This window comes from Eleutherodactylus coqui, chromosome 4 (assembly GCF_035609145.1).
Source record: "Eleutherodactylus coqui strain aEleCoq1 chromosome 4, aEleCoq1.hap1, whole genome shotgun sequence".
In the NCBI taxonomy this organism is placed as follows: Eukaryota; Metazoa; Chordata; class Amphibia; order Anura; family Eleutherodactylidae; genus Eleutherodactylus; species Eleutherodactylus coqui.
Genome location: NC_089840.1, coordinates 218,077,880 through 218,100,423, shown reverse-complemented (window position 1 = coordinate 218,100,423; position 22,544 = coordinate 218,077,880). Strand labels below are relative to the sequence as shown.

The window sequence follows — 22,544 nt, the reverse complement described above, 5'->3', positions numbered from 1 at the left end:
CACGGAATAATTATTGTTCAAGAGATCTCTGGATCAACAATAAATATTCAGTGTAAACGCGGCCAAGGATTGATCAAGATATGATCATTTGTTTGCTCATTGTTCATTTCATGCAAGTATAAAAATCCTCCTTGACTCGATCATCATTGGCTGGTTAAACACACTGAACGACTGAATGATCCTATAGAAAAAAAGATTTGTCCTTGGTTTAAACTGACTGCCCGGTGTGACAGGTGACCGATCATTACGTGTAAAAGTAACCTAAATAGGTGAGTATGTTCTGGAGGAGACTAGAATAATCTTACAGATTCATACTGTGAACGTCCCTAGGGGCAGCGTCACATGGGCATATTTGCGTGTGCAAAATTTACGCACAAAATATGCAGATAATAGAACCCTTTGATTTCAATGGTTTCGTTCACATGCACATATTTTTTCTCAGTCGTGAAAAAAAAACGCACCATGCTCTATTTTCCTGTGCATTTGCGCACCAAAGGTCCCCATAGAAGTCATTAGGGGGGGTGGGCAAAAAAGTGATACATTGCGTAGTTCCACTGGAAATTATCTGGAATCTTTAACCAATGGGCCTTTGTTTGCCGCATGCAAATGAATAAAGCATAATTCATTCTGCAAAAATGCAACGCTCATGCTCACGTTAATACGCATACTCTCATGTGAATCCGGCTTTAGTGTCTGTTCACATCACATTTCAAGCGATCGCCTCCGGATTCTGCAGCAATAACCCTCGATAGCATGCAATGCAAAAGTGATTCTTCATGCACATGAGCAGCAACCAATTGCGGATGAAAAATCGCAGCATACTCCATTTCTGTACGGGCTCCGCACGGACCGCTTCCATTGAAGTCAATCGAAGCCGTCCCACCCATAATGTCAATTCCGGATTGGCTAGGGTACCTGCGTCATGGCCTAGCGACGGCACTGGAAATTCTGTACTGCGCATGTCTGACAGCCGAACCATCTGCAGTACAGAAAAAGAGAGAAGACAGGTACGCGGGCTCACCAGCCGCGGTCAGGGCTGGATTCTGCTGTCGGAATTGATACCTGCCGCGTGCATGCGGCCTTACGCTGGGTTACCATCTGTGCTATGAAATTCAAATCTGTAAAGCTGGATTCAAACTGTAATGAATCCATGATATAATAGATACCAACGGCAACACCCCCAATTATTTATAATAGGGTCTGTCAGGTTCCGTGATGGCATCTGTCCCACTACCAGGAAAACTAGCGCAGCACACTGAGATGGAATCTGTAAAGGAGGTTTCTAATGGAGACTCTGACGAAGGCATGAGCATAGCCTTATTATATAATACAAATCTGTGGCAACTGGATGCTACAGGATGGACCGCCTGCTGCACCATCCAAAGGAAATCTCCGCACACGCTTCTTCTGCTTAACTGATTTTATTGCACACTAGCAGTATAATAAAGGAAGCATACTGACCCATCAGTGATGACAGTTGAAAAAGGCTAGACGGGCCGAAATGCATAATTATGTGTGTTAGGATTTTCTTTGGTTGGACTGAACTTTTCTTCCAGGTGCACCAATGAAGAAGCCAGTGTGTTGCTCAAGGTAATTATTGCATCATCCCGTTTGACATCATTTTTCAGTTTTTACATAAAAAGAGATGTTTCAGCAGGATGAAAAACCTCGGTGTGAACTTAGTGCTCGTACACCACTTCCACTTGATAATGTTGAGTTAATATTCTTTCCTCGGGACATTTTCTTCATTCATTTATGAGTTACTCTCTTCAGAGCTCTTGATGTCAAGGACACTTCTGTGCACACCGAGCACTTGAAGTTAAATTGTCTGTGGGAAATACAATACTGCACATATGACTCCTTCAAGAGTGTCCCTTTCTGGAACAAGAAGTTATTCCTACGACCTACTTTCAGTTGTTTGTTCAAAATGTATTATGCAAACGTTCTTCAGGGTGCACTACTGAAGAAATGTGTTCTGTTATAACGGTATGCCTTTTACTGTAAAGCTGACCTATTTCTCAGACAGTTGCCTTCCTTGAAGAGCACCGCTGGCTGCTAGGGTGCATGTAGAGTGTCTTGTTGAAGTGGAGGAATACCTTCACCTTGTAATGATTATCAACATAATATACACGAGCAAATAGATGTATACCAAAACTCTGAACAGACATTATTATTACTCACCCCACACCACCCCAATCTAAATTATGGAGGTACTCAGAAATAGCGTTAATTGATCATTCAAATAATCCCAACCCGATTTTAAAAAATGGTTGTGAATCAGGACCCCCAATTCCAACATCGATTACAGTCTATAGGTGTAAAAATCAGGTTCTCCAATTTGGTCGGAAACATGTTCCAGTGGAGGTGACCTAGTGGTTAGCACTGCCATCCTGCAGTCGTGTGGTCCCAGGTTCAAATCCCCATCAAACTCAGATTCCAACCTAGAACTTTAGCACTACAAGGCAGCAGTGCTGAGCCAACACACCTGTCCTTTCTGCAGAAAGCCAATAGAATGGCAATCTGCTCTGATTTATCAAAAATTGACCCAATTTTATCACTTGATGACAACGAGCAACACTACTCAGAAACAGTTTCAGTAAGGTCTTTAAATGCAGTCCAAGTAGAAGAAGGAGGTTGTGGCACTAAGAGGTGTAAGCACTTTCTGTATTCCATCAGTTTAAAAACACGGAGTGGTCACTACAACACACGGACACGGGTAACAACTGTTTCTTACTACCAGCACTTTTGCAAAGAAGTGTCAGCATATTCTTGTATGGCCCACTTCACAAGTGTCTGGCTATCTGGGTTTGCTGCTCTCTGATGTGATAGATGTGTAACTGTAACTATTCATGCACTTCTGTTCTAATCCCATTTATATATGCATACATACTTGCGTGGTTACAGAGAAAAATACAAAGTATTGCTTATGTGCTACCTATTAATTTACACACATTATACTCTTTTAGGACTGAAACCAGTGGTATTACTACAGCATGGTCTGCTTGCGGATGCCACCAACTGGGTCACAAACTTTGACTACAATAGTCTGGCCTTTATCCTGGCAGATGCAGGATATGACGTGTGGATGGGAAACAGTCGGGGTAATACCTGGTCTCGAAAACACAAGACTCTGTCCGCCGCAGACAGGGAATTCTGGGCTTTTAGGTATGCATATTTTTTTAAGGTAGTAAACCAGACTGCACTGTCTACCTTGGTCTACCTACTGTCTACAGAGGTAGCGGTCACTACCGGGCCCTGGAGCCTTAGGAGGCCTAAAGGCCATTCTATCATATAAGACAACACCAGTATTATGAATGGCACATAGATGGTTAGGGAACCATGTTACAGATTTTGCATTGGGTCCCTTTTATTTAGCTTTTGCCTAAGCTTTTAAGATTCTAGCAATGCCCCGACAGCTAGTATTGCATTGATGGGCTTCTTAAGAGACCCAACGATGCAGAGTAAAGTTGTGGGAGGGCTCCCATGCTGAACTTTTTGCATCCAGGCCCATGAGCCTTTAGCTACTCCTCTGGTAATAGTTATGTGAAAGTGTAGGAAAACAGAAGGGGGGGGGGGGGGGGGGGGAGAGAATAGTGCCTATGAAACTGAAATGAGCTATTCCACAATCACTTATGTATATGATGTTTGCCTTCTCTCATACACTTAAAAGCGTTGGATCCACTGTATACTGTGCAAAGATAATGCCCAAATACATGACAATTTCCCCATAAACTTAATTAACTTAAAGGGGTTTTCCATAGAGATGAGCGAACACCAAAATGTTCGGGTGTTCGTTATTCGTAACGAACTTCCCGTGATGCTCGAGGGTTCGTTTCGAACAACGAACCCCATTGAAGTCAATGGGCGACCAGAACATTTTTGTATTTCGCCGATGCTCGCTAAGGTTTTCATGTGTGAAAATCTGGGCAATTCAGGAAAGTGATGGGAATGACACAGTGACGGATAGGGCAGGCGAGGGGCTACATGTTGGGCTGCATCCTAAGTTCACAGGTCCCACTATTAAGCCACAATAGCGGCAAGAGTGGGCCCCCCCCCCTCCCAACAACTTTTACTTCTGAAAAGCGCTCATTAGCATGGCATACCTTTGCTAAGCACCACACTACCTCCAACAAAGCACAATCACTGCCTGCATGACACTCCACTGCCACTTCTCCTGAGTTACATGCTGCCCAACCGCACCCCCTCCCCCCCACAGCGCACACCAAACTGTCCCTGCGCAGCCTTCAGCTGCCCTCATGCCACACCACCCTCATGTCTATTTAGAAGTGCGTCTGCCACGACGAGGGACCGCAGGCACACACTGCACAGGGTTGGCACGGCTAGGTAGCGACCCTCTTTAATAGGGGCGGGGCGATAGCCCACAATGCTGTACAGAAGCAATGAGAAATACAATCCTGTGCCACCGCCATCAGGAGCTGCACACGTGGGCATAGCAATGGGGAACCTATGTGCCACACACTATTCATTCTGTCAAGGTGTCTGCATGCCCCAGTCAGACTGGTTATATGCACCTTAACAGTAACCGCGTTGGTGGTAATGTGGTGGTGACTGCGGACCTAGTACCACGGTTGTATTTTGTTGGTTTTCGGAATGTGGCCAGGATTAAGTGGGCCGTGGCGGGGGGATGGTGGGGGGGCTCTCTTGTAGTGTCGGTAAAGGTGAAATTCTTGGACTGCCGCCAGACGAACCAATGCAAAGGCATTTGCCAACAATGTTTTCCCTGTTGGAGGAGGAGGGGGATGTTTTTGAGGCACTACGTGTCCTCTCCACGTGTCCGTGGTTATATGCACCTTAACAGTAACCGCGTTGGTGGTAATGTGGTGGTGACTGCGGACCTAGTACCACGGTTGTATTTTGTTGGTTTTCGGAATGTGGCCAGGATTAAGTGGGCCGTGGCGGGGGGATGGTGGGGGGGCTCTCTTGTAGTGTCGGTAAAGGTGAAATTCTTGGACTGCCGCCAGACGAACCAATGCAAAGGCATTTGCCAACAATGTTTTCCCTGTTGGAGGAGGAGGGGGATGTTTTTGAGGCACTACGTGTCCTCTCCACGTGTCCGTGGTTATATGCACCTTAACAGTAACCGCGTTGGTGGTAATGTGGTGGTGACTGCGGACCTAGTACCACGGTTGTATTTTGTTGGTTTTCGGAATGTGGCCAGGATTAAGTGGGCCGTGGCGGGGGGATGGTGGGGGGGCTCTCTTGTAGTGTCGGTAAAGGTGAAATTCTTGGACTGCCGCCAGACGAACCAATGCAAAGGCATTTGCCAACAATGTTTTCCCTGTTGGAGGAGGAGGGGGATGTTTTTGAGGCACTACGTGTCCTCTCCACGTGTCCGTTCCATGTAAGCAATAGTAGCACTCAAGACAGGCCCCAGTAACAATTCTGAAGCAGCAGTATAGCGGGAGCGCAGTCTTCGTTCCATGTAAGCAATAGTAGCACTCAAGACAGGCCCCAGTAACAATTCTGAAGCAGCAGTATAGCGGGAGCGCAGTCTTCGTTCCATGTAAGCAATAGTAGCACTCAAGACAGGCCCCAGTAACAATTCTGAAGCAGCAGTATAGCGGGAGCGCAGTCTTCGTTCCATGTAAGCAATAGTAGCACTCAAGACAGGCCCCAGTAACAATTCTGAAGCAGCAGTATAGCGGGAGCGCAGTCTTCGTTCCATTTCAGTAGCCTTAGTATAGCCAAGGCACAAGTGACATTTATGTAGCTAAACTGTAGGCCAACCCCACACACCTTTCTGTACCATGAGTGCAGGCGAAGAACATAGAAATTACTATGATTACACTGTAGGTGAGGGCCCCAAAAAATTGGTGTACCAACAGTACTAATGTACCTCAGTAAAAATTGGCCATGCCCAACCAAGATGGCAGGTGAATCGCTTTGGTTAATGTGGCTTAAGTGGTAACTAGGCCTGGAGGCAGCCCAGTGTAACGAAAAATTGGTTCAAGTTAAAGTTCCAACGCTTTTAAGCTAATTGAAACTTATAAAAATTGTTCTGAAAAATTATTTGAGTGAGCCTTGTGGCCCTAAGAAAAATTGCCCGTTCAGCGTGATTACGTGAGGTTTCAGGAGGAGGAGCAGGAGGAGGAGGAGGAATATTAGACACAGATTGATGAAGCAGAAATGTCCCCGTTTTGGATGGTGAGAGAGAACGTAGCTTCCATCCGCGGGTGCAGCCTACGTATTGCTTACGTATCGCTGCTGTCCGCTGGTGGAGAACAGAAGTCTGGCGAAATCCAGCCTTTGTTCATCTTGATGAGTGTTAGCCTGTCGGCACTGTCGGTTGACAAGCGGCTACGCTTATCGGTGATGATTCCCCCAGCCGCACTAAACACCCTCTCCGACAAGACGCTAGCCGCAGGACAAGCAAGCACCTCAAGGGCATACAGGGCTAGTTCAGGCCACGTGTCCAGCTTCGACACCCAGTAGTTGTAGGGGGCAGAGGCGTCACCAAGGATGGTCGTGCGATCCGCTACGTACTCCCTCACCATCCTTTTACAGTGCTCCCGCCGACTCAGCCGTGACTGGGGAGCGGTGACACAGTCTTGGTGGGGAGCCATAAAGCTGGCCAGGCCCTTAACCCTTTCCAATCCACTGTCTGACCTCTGAAGACAATATGATTTAAGGCTGTACAGCTCCGATGTTGGAAGACGTCCGTCGGGGTTCTCTTACTGTATATTGCCAGCCTCTCTGCTGTCAGAGCCTATCCAACGTGTCACCTCATGCAGTACTGGCTTTAGCCAGCAGATAGCGCTATTGTATAACAGCAGAAAAAGAGTAAGCCCCCTAGGAAAACCAGAATACAAATTGGATTGGAAAGGGTTAAAGACTGTTGCACTGCCTGGGATGTACATACTGCTCGATCTACGCACATCCCCTGCTACCTTGCCCTCGGTACTGCGCCTTCTGCCACTAGCGCTGTCGGCTGGGAATTTTACCATCAGCTTGTCCGCAAGGGTCCTGTGGTATAGCAACACTCTCGAACCCCTTTCCTCTTCGGGAATCAGAGTGGGCAGGTTCTCCTTATACCGTGGATCGAGCAGTGTGTACACCCAGTAATCCGTAGTGGCCAGAATGCGTGCAACGCGAGGGTCACGAGAAAGGCATCCTAACATGAAGTCAGCCATGTGTGCCAGGGTACCTGTACGCAACACATGGCTGTCTTCACTAGGAAGATCACTATCAGGATCCTCCTCCTCCTCCTCCTCCTCCTCCTCAGGCCATACACGCTGAAAGGATGACAGGCAATCAGCCGGTGTACCGTCAGCAGCGGGCCAAGCTGTCTCTTCCCCCTCCTCCTCATCCTCCTCATGCTCCTCCTCCTCCTCCTGTACGCGCTGAGAAATAGACAGGAGGGTGCCCTGACTATCCAGCGGCATACTGTCTTCCCCCGCCCCCGTTTCCGAGCGCAAAGCAGCTGCCTTTATGGTTTGCAGGGAATTTCTCAAGATGCATAGCAGAGGAATGGTGACGCTAATGATTGTAGCATCGCCGCTCACCACCTGGGTAGACTCCTCAAAATTACCAAGGACATGGCAGATGTCTGCCAACCAGGCCCACTCTTCTGAAAGGAATTGAGGAGGCTGACTCCCACTGCGCCGCCCATGTTGGAGTTGGTATTCGACTATAGCTCTACGCTGTTCATAGAGCCTGGCCAACATGTGGAGCGTAGAGTTCCACCGTGTGGGCACGTCGCACAGCAGTCGGTGCACTGGCAGCTTAAAGTGATGTTGCAGGGTGCGCAGGGTGGCAGCGTCCGTGTGGGACTTGCGGAAATGTGCGCAGAGCCGGCGCGCCTTTACGAGCAGGTCTGACAAGCGTGGGTAGCTTTTCAGAAAGCGCTGAACCACCAAATTAAAGACGTGGGCCAGGCATGGCACGTGCGTGAGGCTGCCGAGCTGCAGAGCCGCCACCAGGTTACGGCCGTTGTCACACACGACCATGCCCGGTTGGAGGCTCAGCGGCGCAAGCCAGCGGTCGGTCTGCTGTGTCAGACCCTGCAGCAGTTCGTGGGCCGTGTGCCTCTTATCGCCTAAGCTGAGTAGTTTCAGCACGGCCTGCTGACGCTTGCCCACCGCTGTGCTGCCACACCGCGCGACACCGACTGCTGGCGACATGCTGCTGCTAACACATCTTGATTGTGAGACAGAGGAGGAGGAGGAGGAGGGTGCTTTAGTGGAGGAAGCATACACCTCCGCAGATACCAGCACCGAGCTGGGGCCCGCAATTCTGGGGGTGGGTAGGACGTGAGCGGTCCCAGGCTCTGACTCTGTCCCAGCCTCCACTAAATTCACCCAATGTGCCGTCAGGGAGATGTAGTGGCCCTGCCCGCCTGTGCTTGTCCACGTGTCCGTAGTTAAGTGGACCGTGGCAGTAACCGCGTTGGTGAGGGCGCGCACAATGTTGCGGGAGACGTGGTCGTGCAGGGCTGGGACGGCACATCGGGAAAAGTAGTGGCGACTGGGAACTGAGTAGCGCGGGGCCGCCGCCTCCATGATACTTTTGAAGGACTCCGTTTCCACAACCCTATACGGCAGCATCTCAAGGCTGATGAATTTTGCGATGCGGACGGTTAACGTTTGAGCGTGCGGGTGCGTGGCGGCGTACTTGCGCTTGCGCTCGAACACTTGCGCAAGCGACGGCTGAACGGTGCGCTGAACTACACTGCTGGATGGGGCCGAGGACAGCGGAGATGAGGGTGTGGGTGCAGGCCATGAGGCGGTAGTGCCTGTGTCCTGAGAGGGGGGTTGCATCTCAGTGGCAGGTTGGGGCACAGGGGGAGAGGCAGGGGTGCAAACCGGAGGCGGTGAACGGCCTTTGTCCCACCTTGCGGGGTGCTTGGCCATCATATGTCTGCGCATGGTGGTGGTGGTGAGGCTGTTGGTGTTGGCTCCGCGGCTGAGCTTTGCGCGACAAAGGTTGCACACCACTGTTCGTCGGTCGTCAGGCGTCTCTGTGAAAAACTGCCAGACCTTAGAGCACCTCGGCCTCCGCAGGGTGGCATGGCGCGAGGGGGCGCTTTGGGAAACACTTGGTGGATTATTCGGTCTGGCCCTGCCTCTACCCCTGGCCACTGCACTGCCTCTTGCAACCTGCCCTGCTGATGCCCTTGACTCCCCCTCTGAAGACCTGTCCTCCTGAGTAAGCGTTGCACACCAGGTGGGGTCAGTCACCTCATCGTCCTGCTGCTCTTCCTCCGAATCCTCTGTGCGCTGCTCCCTGGGACTTACTGCCCTTACTACTACCTCACTGCAAGACAACTGTGTCTGATCGTCATCGTCCTCCTCACCCACAGAAAGTTGTTGAGACAGTTGGCGGAAGTCCCCAGCCTCTTCCCCCGGACCCCGGGAACTTTCGAATGGTTGGGCATCAGTGACGATAAACTCCTCTGGTGGGAGAGGAACCGCTGCTGCCCAATCTAAGCAGGGGCCCGAGAACAGTTCCTGGGAGTGTTCCCGCTCCTGAGCAGGTGTCATTGTAGTGGAGTGAGGAGGCTGGGAGGAAGGAGGAGCAGCAGACAGAGGATTCGGATTGGCAGCAGTGGACGGCGCAGAACTGCGGGTAGACGATAGGTTGCTCGAAGCACTTTCTGCCATCCAGGACAGGACCTGCTCACACTGCTCATTTTCTAATAACCGTCTCCCGCGTGGACCCATTAATTGGGCGATGAATGTGGGGACGCCAGAAACGTGCCTCTCTCCTAATCGCGCAGCAGTCGGCTGCGACACACCTGGATCAGGAGCTTGGCCTGTGCCCACACCCTGACTTGGCCCTCCGCGTCCTCGGCCGCGTCCACGTCCTCTAGGCCTACCCCTACCCCTCAGCATGCTGTATTACCAGTGATTTGATTTCACAGGCAGGAAAAAATTGGCGCAAGACTGCAGGCCAAATATAATTTTTGCCCTTTTTGGAAAACGAAAGGCCCCACTGCCTCTAGTGAATGAATTATCTAAGTTTAATAACTGTGCTGTGTCCCTGCTTATGTGTCACAGAACGTGAGGGTAGCAGAGTTATTATAACTCTTGGAGAGCAGGTATTTTTTTTCCCAATTAAGGAAAGCAAATGGCGAACCCAGCAGTAAAGCGTAGCTGGCTGCGTATGATTTAGCAATGTTTTTCACGCAGCTCACACGTCTCCACAGGCGTAAGGACGGACACAGGCTGGACAAATAGATTTGTTTTCAGTTTTTTCCCACCAACAGGCAGCACTGCGTATATTCAATGAACCTGAGAAGTTTAATAACTGTGCTGTGTCCCTGCTTATGTGTCACAGAACGTGAGGGTAGCAGAGTTATTAACTGTGGCAGAGCAGGTATTTTTTTTCCCAATTAAGGAAAGCAAATGGCGAACCCAGCAGTAAAGCGTAGCTGGCTGCGTATGATTTAGCAATGTTTTTCACGCAGCTCACACGTCTCCACAGGCGTAAGGACGGACACAGGCTGGACAAATAGATTTGTTTTCAGTTTTTTCCCACCAACAGGCAGCACTGCGTATATTCAATGAACCTGAGAAGTTTAATAACTGTGCTGTGTCCCTGCTTATGTGTCACAGAACGTGAGGGTAGCAGAGTTATTAACTGTGGCAGAGCAGGTATTTTTTTTCCCAATTAAGGAAAGCAAATGGCGAACCCAGCAGTAAAGCGTAGCTGGCTGCGTATGATTTAGCAATGTTTTTCACGCAGCTCACACGTCTCCACAGGCGTAAGGACGGACACAGGCTGGACAAATAGATTTGTTTTCAGTTTTTTCCCACCAACAGGCAGCACTGCGTATATTCAATGAACCTGAGAAGTTTAATAACTGTGCTGTGTCCCTGCTTATGTGTCACAGAACGTGAGGGTAGCAGAGTTATTAACTGTGGTGGCAGAGCAGGTATTTTTTTTCCCAATTAAGGAAAGCAAATGGCGAACCCAGCAGTAAAGCGTAGCTGGCTGCGTATGATTTAGCAATGTTTTTCACGCAGCTCACACGTCTCCACAGGCGTAAGGACGGACACAGGCTGGACAAATAGATTTGTTTTCAGTTTTTTCCCACCAACAGGCAGCACTGCGTATATTCAATGAACCTGAGAAGTTTAATAACTGTGCTGTGTCCCTGCTTATGTGTCACAGAACGTGAGGGTAGCAGAGTTATTATAACTCTGGCAGAGCAGGTATTTTTTTTCCCAATTAAGGAAAGCAAATGGCGAACCCAGCAGTAAAGCGTAGCTGGCTGCGTATGATTTAGCAATGTTTTTCACGCAGCTCACACGTGTCCACCGCCCGTAAGGACGGACAGAGGCTGGACAAATAGATTTGTTTTCAGTTTTTTCCCACCAACAGGCAGCACTGCGTATATTCTATGAATAATAACTGTGTTGTGGCCCTGCCTATACAATTCTTTCCCTGCAGTATCAATGGAGGGTGGAATGCTCTGCAGAGGCGATTTTGAGAAGCCCAAAAAAAATGCAGCACAGCCAACAGCAGCCTGGACAGTACTGCACACGGATAAATATGGCCCTAGAAAGGACCGTTGAGGTTCTTGAAGGCTACACTCACTCCTAACACTCTCCCTGCCTATGCAGCACTTCTGTCCCTAATGCCAGGTGCAACGGTCTGCAGAGGCGATTTTGAGAAAAAAAAAAATCCCACTGCTAACAGCAGCCAACACACAGCTATCAGTGGCCCTAATAAGGACCTTTGGGGGGTCTTGAAGCCTACACTAACTACCAATTCTTTCCCTACAGCAGCTCCGGTATAAACAGCACTGTCCCTCATCTAACTCACCAGGCATCTGAGGCGAGCCGCGGGAGGGGCCGACTTTTATATTAGGCGAACACCTGATCTCGCCAGCCACTCACAGCAGGGGGGTGGTATAGGGCTTAAACGTTGCAGGGGGAAGTTGTAATGCCTTCCCTGTCTTTCAATTGGCCAGAAAAGCGCGCTAACGTCTCAGGGAAGGAAGTGAAAGTAACCAGAACACCGCATGGTGTTCGTCACGAATAACGAACATCCCGAACACCCTAATATTCGCACGAATATCAAGCTCGGACGAACGCGTTCGCTCATCTCTAGTTTTCCAGGAAAAGCATATTGATGCCCTAATCTTAGGATAGACAATCTGCATGTGGGTTACTGACCTCCCGCTGCACCACCAATGAACAAAGGGTAGACGTGGCTGCATTGAGCGATGCAACCTCTTACGGTACTTCTACACAGGATGACTATCAGGTGCAGAAGCGCCCAACAGGCATCCCAAAGACTTTTTCTTATGTTATTCAATGAATGCTGATGGAGCATGACGGTGATGTCTTTTGGCTGCCCGCCTCCAACCTAATAAGCGATTTTTTTCTCAATGTCTTGTCTGTCAATAGCTTAAATTCCCTCATTTGAGCAACTTTTTGTCCGATAAGCTGTCCCATGTAAAAATACCTCTTACCTTTTCAGAACCGATAGTTATTAAGGCCTCATGTCCACGAGGAAAATCAGGCCTGCTACGGATTCTCCATGGTCCCTCCTGCCCCGCAGACATGAGCGCTGAAAATAAGAATAAACTTACCCGCAGTGGACCGGGCAGGTCTTCTCTTCTTCACAGCCGGATCTTCTTTTTTCGGCCGGCGGATGTGCTCGGCACGCCGGCAGCGTGCCGCGCGCATGCGCGGGGCACATCCGCTGGGCCGAAGAAAGAAGATCTATCCGTGAAGAAGAGAAGACCTGCCCGGTCCACTGCGGGTAAGTTATTCTTAATTTAGGTCTCCCGCGGATCTGGACGGCTTCAATAGAAGCCTGTGGGAGCCGTCCCCGCGGTAGTCCCTCATGAAAATGGAGCATGTCCATTTTTTTTCATGCTCCATATTTTTTTTAATTCACTTTTATTGACCATCCGCGAGTATTTATCTACCCGCGGGTGGTCAATGCATCCCTATGGGATGCGGATCCGCATGCGGGTGATCCGCTGCGGATTTAAAATCGTATTTTGCCCGTGGACATGAGGCCTTAAGCATTTTGGACTAATACTTTAGAGAGTTGAATATTTCTCTTTATTTCATAGTTGTCCAATATTTTTGTTTTCCCTTTTTTGGTGGGACATTTAGGCCTTCTTATAGGACCAAAAAGAAAGCACTCTTGTTTCCATTTGTCTGTGTTTTATAGGGAAAATAGACACAAACTGAAAAACACTGCAACTTCCCTCCATTCCTTCCAACCTGAAATTTTCTTTTATCCAAAAATCATGAGCCAACATTTTTTACGGACACACTGAAAAACCATAATGAATGATAAAGATGATAAGTCATACATTTTTATAGGTCAGATACTGATAAGATCTAATTACCAGCATTAACTGTGAGCTGGAAAATGATGATAATTAAAGTCATTAACCAGCCTAAAAAAAATCCTGGATGCGTCTATTTTTTTTTTTCACGTACACTGGAAAAAGTGTCCTATTTTTTGGACTGCCCAAGAATTTCTGAACAGTTAGCAGCCCTGTTTTTTTTCTACTTGTACTCTAATGTAGATGGTGTAGGAAAGTAAATTTATCACATAAAAGAATCCTCTGAGTATAAAGATTCCAGATAGAACCTTCCATCACTATTCCGTCTCTGTTTTGTTATTAGAGAAGAAAACTGAAAACATTTCTGTTTTTCCGTCCCCAAACTTTGGAGACAAACACTACCGCCCTCTATTTAATTGTGGTTTCATCTTATATGTGAGATCAGAGAGATGGAAGAGCTCACAGCATCACTCAAAGACGCTCATGAAAAATTTGCCAAAACGTGGCATCATTGGCTGGAGTTCCAAAACTCTGATGAATATAAGAGTCTCTCTGGACAGAACGTTAGGTAGCTTTTCCAACAGGGGTTTTCAGCCAGTTATTAAATCCCCCACTGCCACGCCTTATATGCCTTCCCTTACGGAACATAGGGACCTGTATTTGTTTTTCTCCCCCCCCCCCCTTTTTTTTGTCTTATCCGTCTCTGTCTTCTTGCTTTTCCCTTCCCCTCAAACCTTCTATGTTCCCTTTCCCTACCCTTGCTGCAAGTTAAGGTACATATGGTCAGGACCTACCTGGTCCAATATTGTGACTGATATTTTGGAATGTTAAAGATGTATGTACACATTAGAGATGAGCGAACGTGTTCTTCCGAGCTTGATATTCGTGCGAATATTAGGGTGTTCGGGATGTTCGTTATTCGTAACGAACACCATGCGGTGTTCTGGTTACTTTCACTTCCTTCCCTGAGACGTTAGCGCGCTTTTTTTGGCCAATTGAAAGACAGGGAAGGCATTACAACTTCCCCCTGTGACGTTCAAGCCCTATACCACCCCCCTGCTGTGAGTGGCTGGGAAGATCAGGTGTCACCCGAACATAAAAGTCGGCCCCTCCCGCGGTTCGGCTCAGATGCCGTGTGAGTTAGATGAGGGACAGTGCTGTTTGTACCGGAGCTGCTGTAGGGAAAGAATTCGTAGTTAGTGTAGGCTTCAAGACCCCCCAAAGGTCCTTATTAGGGCCACTGATAGCTGTGTGTTGGCTGCTGTTAGCAGTGCCATTTTTTTTTCCCTCAAAATCGGCTCTGCAGAGCGTTGCACCCGGCATTAGGGACAGAAGTGCTGCATAGGCAGGGAGAGTGTTAGGAGTGAGTGTAGCCTTCAAGAACCTCAACGGTCCTTTCTAGGGCCATATTTATCCGTGTGCAGTACTGTCCAGGCTGCTGTTAGCTGTGCTGCATTTTTTTTTTGCTTCTCAAAATCGCCTCTGCAGAGCATTCCACCCTCCATTGATACTGCAGGGAAAGAATTGTATTGGCAGGGCCACAACACAGTTATTATTCATAGAATATACGCAGTGCTGCCTTTTGCTTGTAAAACAAGTGAAAATAATTCTATTTGTCCTGCCTCTGTCCGTCCTAACGCCGGTGGACACGTGTCGGCTGCGTGTGCAACCTGTAAAAATCATACGCACCCAGCTACGTTTTACTCCTGGCTTCGCCATTTGCTTTCCTTAATTGGGAAAAAAAATACCTGCTCTGCCACAGTTAATAACTCTGCTACCCTCACGTTCTGTGACACATTAGCAGGAAAACAGCACAGTTATTAAACTTAGATTATTCATTCACTAGAGGCAGTGGGGCCTTTCGTTTTCAAAAAAGGGAAAAAATTATATTTGGCCTGCAGTCTTGCGCCAATTTATTAGCTGCCTGTGAAATCAAATCACTGGTAATACAGCATGCTGAGGGGTAGGGGTAGGCCTAGAGGACGTGGACGCGGCCGAGGACGCGGAGGGCCAAGTCAGGGTGTGGGCACAGGCCAAGCTCCTGATCCAGGTGTGTCGCAGCCGACTGCTGCGCGATTCGGAGAGAGGCACGTTTCTGGTGTCCCCACATTCATCGCCCAATTAATGGGTCCACGCGGGAGACGGTTATTAGAAAATGAGCAGTGTGAGCAGGTCCTGTCCTGGATGGCAGAAAGTGCTTCGAGCAACCTATCGTCTACCCGCAGTTCTGCGCCGTCCACTGCTGCCAATCCGAATCCTCTGTCTGCTGCTCCTCCTTCCTCCCAGCCTCCTCACTCCACTACAATAACACCTGCTCAGGAGCGGGAACACTCCCAGGAACTGTTCTCGGGCCCCTGCTTAGATTGGGCAGCAGCGGTTCCTCTCCCACCAGAGGAGTTTATCGTCACTGATGCCCAACCATTCGAAAGTTCCCGGGGTCCGGGGGAAGAGGCTGGGGACTTCCGCCAACTGTCTCAACAACTTTCTGTGGGTGAGGAGGACGATGACGATCAGACACAGTTGTCTTGCAGTGAGGTAGTAGTAAGGGCAGTAAGTCCGAGGGAGCAGCGCACAGAGGATTCGGAGGAAGAGCAGCAGGACGATGAGGTGACTGACCCCACCTGGTGTGCAACGCTTACTCAGGAGGACAGGTCTTCAGAGGGGGAGTCAAGGGCATCAGCAGGGCAGGTTGCAAGAGGCAGTGCGGTGGCCAGGGGTAGAGGCAGGGCCAGACCGAATAATCCACCAAGTGTTTCCCAAAGCGCCCCCTCGCGCCATGCCACCCTGCAGAGGCCGAGGTGCTCTAAGGTCTGGCAGTTTTTCACAGAGACGCCTGACGACCGACGAACAGTGGTGTGCAACCTTTGTCGCGCAAAGCTCAGCCGGGGAGCCAACACCAACAGCCTCACCACCACCACCATGCGCAGACATATGATGGCCAAGCACCCCGCAAGGTGGGACGAAGGCCGTTCAGCGCCTCCGGTTTGCACCCCTGCCTCTCCCCCTGTGCCCCAACCTGCCACTGAGATGCAACCCCCCTCTCAGGACACAGGCACTACCGTCTCCTGGCCTGCACCCACACCCTCACCTCCGCTGTCCTCGGCCCCATCCAGCAGTGTAGTTCAGCGCACCGTCCAGCCGTCGCTTGCGCAACTGTTGGAGCGCAAGCGCAAGTACGCCGCCACGCACCCGCACGCTCAAACGTTAACCGTCCGCATAGCAAAATTCATCAGCCTTGAGATGCTGCCGTATAGGGTTGTGGAAACGGAGTCCTTCAAAAGTATCATGGAGGCGGCGGCCCCGCGCTACTCAGTTCCCAGTCGCCACTACTTTTCCCGATGTGCCGTCCCAGCCCTGCACGACCACGTCTCCCGCAACATTGTACGCGCCCTCACCAACGCGGTTACTGCCACGGTCCACTTAACTACGGACACGTGGACAAGCACAGGCGGGCAGGGCCACATCTCCCTGACGGCACATTGGGTGAATTTAGTGGAGGCTGGGACAGAGTCAGAGCCTGGGACCGCTCACGTCCTACCCACCCCCAGAATTGCGGGCCCCAGCTCGGTGGTGGTATCTGCGGAGGTGTATGCTTCCTCCACTAAAGCACCCTCCTCCTCCTCCTCCTCCTCTGTCTCGCAATCAAGATGTGTTAGCAGCAGCATGTCGCCAGCAGTCGGTGTCGCGCGGTGTGGCAGCACAGCGGTGGGCAAGCGTCAGCAGGCCGTGCTGAAACTACTCAGCTTAGGCGATAAGAGGCACACGGCCCACGAACTGCTGCAGGGTCTGACACAGCAGACTGACCGCTGGCTTGCGCCGCTGAGCCTCCAACCGGGCATGGTCGTGTGTGACAACGGCCGTAACCTGGTGGCGGCTCTGCAGCTCGGCAGCCTCACGCACGTGCCATGCCTGGCCCACGTCTTTAATTTGGTGGTTCAGCGGTTTCTGAAAAGCTACCCACGCTTGTCAGACCTGCTCGTAAAGGCGCGCCGGCTCTGCGCACATTTTCGCAAGTCCCACACGGACGCTGCCACCCTGCGCACCCTGCAACATCACTTTAAGCTGCCAGTGCACCGTCTGCTGTGCGACGTGCCCACACGGTGGAACTCTACGCTCCACATGTTGGCCAGGCTCTATGAACAACGTAGAGCTATAGTCGAATACCAACTCCAACATGGGCGGCGCAGTGGGAGTCAGCCTCCTCAATTCCTTTCAGAAGAGTGGGCCTGGTTGGCAGACATCTGCCATGTCCTTGGTAATTTTGAGGAGTCTACCCAGGTGGTGAGCGGCGATGCTACAATCATTAGCGTCACCATTCCTCTGCTATGCATCTTGAGAAATTCCCTGCAAACCATAAAGGCAGCTGCTTTGCGCTCGGAAACGGGGGCGGGGGAAGACAGTATGCCGCTGGATAGTCAGGGCACCCTCCTGTCTATTTCTCAGCGCGTACAGGAGGAGGAGGAGGAGCATGAGGAGGATGAGGAGGAGGGGGAAGAGACAGCTTGGCCCGCTGCTGACGGTACACCGGCTGATTGCCTGTCATCCTTTCAGCGTGTATGGCCTGAGGAGGAGGAGGAGGAGGAGGAGGAGGAGGATCCTGAAAGTGATCTTCCTAGTGCGGACAGCCATGTGTTGCGTACAGGTACCCTGGCACACATGGCTGACTTCATGTTAGGATGCCTTTCTCGTGACCCTCGCGTTGCACGCATTCTGGCCACGACGGATTACTGGGTGTACACACTGCTCGATCCACGGTATAAGGAGAACCTGCCCACTCTGATTCCCGAAGAGGAAAGGGGTTCGAGAGTGTTGCTATACCACAGGACCCTTGCGGACAAGCTGATGGTAAAATTCCCAGCCGACAGCGCTAGTGGCAGAAGGCGCAGTACCGAGGGCAAGGTAGCAGGGGATGTGCGTAGATCGAGCAGCATGTACATCCCAGGCAGTGCAACAGTCTTTAAGGGCCTGGCCAGCTTTATGGCTCCCCACCAAGACTGTGTCACCGCTCCCCAGTCACGGCTGAGTCGGCGGGAGCACTGTAAAAGGATGGTGAGGGAGTACGTAGCGGATCGCACGACCATCCTTGGTGACGCCTCTGCCCCCTACAACTACTGGGTGTCGAAGCTGGACACGTGGCCTGAACTAGCGCTGTATGCCCTGGAGGTGCTTGCTTGTCCTGCGGCTAGCGTCTTGTCGGAGAGGGTGTTTAGTGCGGCTGGGGGAATCATCACAGATAAGCGTAGCCGCTTGTCAACCGACAGTGCCGACAGGCTAACACTCATCAAGATGAACAAAGCCTGGATTTTCCCAGACTTCTCTTCTCCACCAGCGGACAGCAGCGATACGTAAGCAATACGTAGGCTGCACCCGCGGATGGAAGCTACGTTCTCTCTCACCATCCAAAACGGGGACATTTCTGCTTCATCAATCTGTGTCTAATATTCCTCCTCCTCCTCCTGCTCCTCCTCCTGAAACCTCACGTAATCACGCTGAACGGGCAATTTTTCTTAGGGCCACAAGGCTCACTCAAATAATTTTTCTGAACAATTTTTATAAGTTTCAATGCGCTTAAAAGCGTTGGAACTGTAACTTGAACCAATTTTTCGTTACACTGGGCTGCCTCCAGGCCTAGTTACCACTTAAGCCACATTAACCAAAGCGATTAATGGGTTTCACCTGCCCTCTTGGCTGGCCATGGCCAATTTTTGGGATGTACATTAGTACTGTTGATACAGCAATTTTTGTGGGCCCTCGCCTACAGTGTAATCAAATTAATTTTTAGCCCACCTGCATTCCAGCTGACATTACCTCAGCTGTGTTGGGCAATGCAATGGGATATTTTTGTGTACCGCCGGTGGGTTCCAGGGAGCCACCCATGCTGTAGGTGCACACGGAGTTTTTAACACATCTGTACACTTGTAAAGAACCCCAGTCTGACTGGGGCATGCAGTGTGGGCCGAAGCCCACCTGTATTACGCACGACATTACTACCTCAGCTGTGTTGGGCAATGCAATGGGATATTTCTATGTACCGCCGGTGGCTTCCTGGCACCCACCCAGGCAGTGGGTCCACAGGGAGTTTAACCTACATGTGTCCACTTCTAAAGAACCCCAGTCTGACTGGGGCATGCAGTGTGGGCCGAAGCCCACCTGTATTACACACAACATTACTACCTCAGCTGTGTTGGGCAATGCAATGGGATATTTCTATGTACCGCCGGTGGCTTCCTGGCACCCACCCAGGCAGTGGGTCCACAGGGAGTTTAACCTACATGTGTCCACTTCTAAAGAACCCCAGTCTGACTGGGGCATGCAGTGTGGGCCGAAGCCCACCTGTATTACGCACGACATTACTACCTCAGCTGTGTTGGGCAATGCAATGGGATATTTCTATGTACCGCCGGTGGCTTCCTGGCACCCACCCATGCTGTCGGTCCACAGGGACTTCACAATAGGGAGTTGTACCTGCCTGTGTCTATGAATTAAAAAGCCCGGTCTAACTGGGGCATGCAGACACCTTGACAGAATGAATAGTGTGTGGCACATAGGTTCCCCATTGCTATGCCTACGTGTGCAGCTCCTGATGGCGGTGGCACAGGATTCTATTTCTCATTGCTTCTGTACAGCATTGTGGGCTATCGACCCGCCACTTTTAAAGAGGGTCGCTGCCTAGCCGTGCCAACCCTCTGCAGTGTGTGCCTGCGGTTCCTCCTCATGGCAGACGCACTTCTAAATAGACATGAGGGTGGTGTGGCATGAGGGCAGCTGAAGGCTGCGCAGGGACAGTTTGGTGTGCGCTGTGGGGGGGAGGGGGGCGGTTGGTCAGCATGTAACCCAGGAGAAGTGGCAGCGGAGTGTCATCCAGGCAGTGATTGTGCTTTGTTGTAGCTAGTGTGGTGCTTAGCAAAGGTATGCCATGCTAATGAGGGCTTTTCAGAAGTAAAAGTTGTTGGGAGGGGGGGGGGGGGCCCACTCTTGCCGGGATTGTGGCTTAATAGTGGGACCTGTGAACTTGAGATGCAGCCCAACATGTAGCCCCTCGCCTGCCCTATCCGTTTCTGTGTCATTCCCATCACTTTCTTGAATTGCCCAGATTTTCACACATGAAAACCTTAGCGAGCATCGGCGAAATACAAAAATGCTCTGGTCGCCCATTGACTTCAATGGGGTTCGTTGTTCGAAACGAACCCTCGAGCATCGCGGGAAGTTCGTTCCGAATAACGAGCACCCGAACATTTTGGTGTTCGCTCATCTCTAGTACACATATATTTTGTTTTTGTATTTGGTAAATGTTGAATTGCAGTTTTATATGGAAAAACTTATAAATAAAGAATTAAAAAAATAAATAAAAACTTTCTGTTCCCCCCCCCCCCCCCCATTGATTGCGATGGTTTTAAAAAAAATGTCAGTTTGCTTGTTTTTTTTTTAATGGAACAAAAGGTGCTATTTGTTCCATAAGTATACTACAATTAATCTAACGATCTAGCAATTGTTAATAAGTGTAATTGTTCTTCTGGTGTATTCTTTACTCATTCAATCATCATTACTAATAATCCTTAACATACATGTTTAACACCATATTTCAACTTTTCAGTTATGATGAAATGGCAAAGAAAGATCTTCCTGCAGTTATAGATTTTATTCTGCAAACAACGGACCAGGAGCAATTATATTACATTGGTCATTCGCAAGGCACTACTATAGGTAAAAACACTTTAGAGTTATTTTGCAAAGGTTCTTTGAAGCTGGATTATACTGTAAAATAACCATCGCATATATATGGGACCTGCTTAGGCTAATCTCAATTTTATAACGACCTTTTTTTCAGCTCCAGTGCTGCCACATTTTATAATAGAAATATTTATTAGTAAGCAAGGTCAGGGCGTATGATAAATGCCTTGGGGCCTCCTTCACCTTGAGGACTTTAAGGGGCCTTTAACATCCAATATGTAAAGACGTGACCATGCATTCGCGTCTACAACTTTGCTTCTCTTATGTTTTCATAGCTCCTATAGACTTCTATGGAGAGGGCCACATGCAGACGTTCACCTGTTTTCCTTGTTCCAGAGGAGCGCTCACCAAATTTTTTTGTCTAAGGGCCTCCAACAACTTTATTCTGGCCCAGAGTCTTAGAGTAAGTGCCCTTTTACCAGGGCCATAGCTAGGGAAAGGGTGTGTGTGTGTATGGGGGAGGGGGGGGGGGGGCATATGCCCTGGGTGCTGGATTAATTTGCACAGGATGCAGCTCTCAATCCCTTTCCTGCGAGTCTTTTCCTTTTTCCGCTGCTCCCTCCCTCTCCAGCATTTTTGTTCTGATCTCTGTAATGTCATATAGGTGTTGGAGAATATATTTATGTAACATTATGAAATTAATCCTTTATATACCTGTGTATATACAGCTATCTACCATGTATGTATCTGTGTATATACAGCATGTATGTAATTATGAATGTATGTTTACATGTGTGTGAATACAGATGTACATGTGACTATAGTGGTACTAGTTTGTTTCCATTTTACTTGGAGTGTAGAATAACATAGTTGACTATACTAAAATGGAAAGAAACGGAACCTTTGTGAAAACAGACACCAAAGGGGTGTCAGTATTACTAATGACAGTGAATGATTCTGTTTGGGGGGCAAATATCTATATTACCCTGTTTCCCCGAAAATAAGACGCGTCTTATATTAATTTTTGCTCCCAAATATGTGCTACGTCTTATTTTCAGAGGGTGTCTTATTTCGCCGCGGCAAATCCGTCTGTGGCCGCTAATCCCTCAATTGGCCAGCTTTGTGGACGAAATTTCTCAGAAATCTCATCCACATGGGACAACGAATCTGTCACGGCAAAGCTGGGAGAAGCTGGTGTTGTGGTGCAGATTCACCGGCCACAGAAACGGAAAAGCGTGCAGCCACGTCGCTTCAAAACAAGCGGCTGAGTGCCGTGGGTTTTGAAGCAGCGCTTTCCCGGCGGAAATCTCGCTGTTTATCGCTGTGGCCAAACTGCGAGATTTCCGCTGGAAATACGCTCTGTGAGAACCCAGCCTTAAGAATCACACACAGGTTGCCTGACTCACACACAGAGCCATAAAAAATAAGGGCTGTAAAGTAACATACCTGTCTGCAGACAGAATTTCCTGGACCACTTGTAAGCAGGGATGGTATTGCAGCTTCCGGCCACCAGGGGGAGCTCATCACAGCAGACATGTACAGCATCAACAGAACGTACAGTATAGACTTTTCCAGCCAGCAAGGGAAGCTCACAACAGCA

The 22,544-nt window shown here is 49.6% G+C and overlaps 1 protein-coding gene across 1 annotated transcript in view; it reads left to right on the top strand.

The window, feature by feature from the left end:
* The window catches only part of LOC136624872 (lysosomal acid lipase/cholesteryl ester hydrolase-like), a 41,072-nt gene that overhangs the window by 4,262 nt on the left and 14,266 nt on the right, over positions 1–22,544 (top strand). The window contains exons 3-4 of the mRNA XM_066598801.1: positions 2,967–3,165; positions 20,868–20,977. Of these exons, the coding sequence (XP_066454898.1) occupies positions 2,967–3,165; positions 20,868–20,977 (309 nt within the window). The remainder of the gene's footprint in view (positions 1–2,966; positions 3,166–20,867; positions 20,978–22,544) is intronic.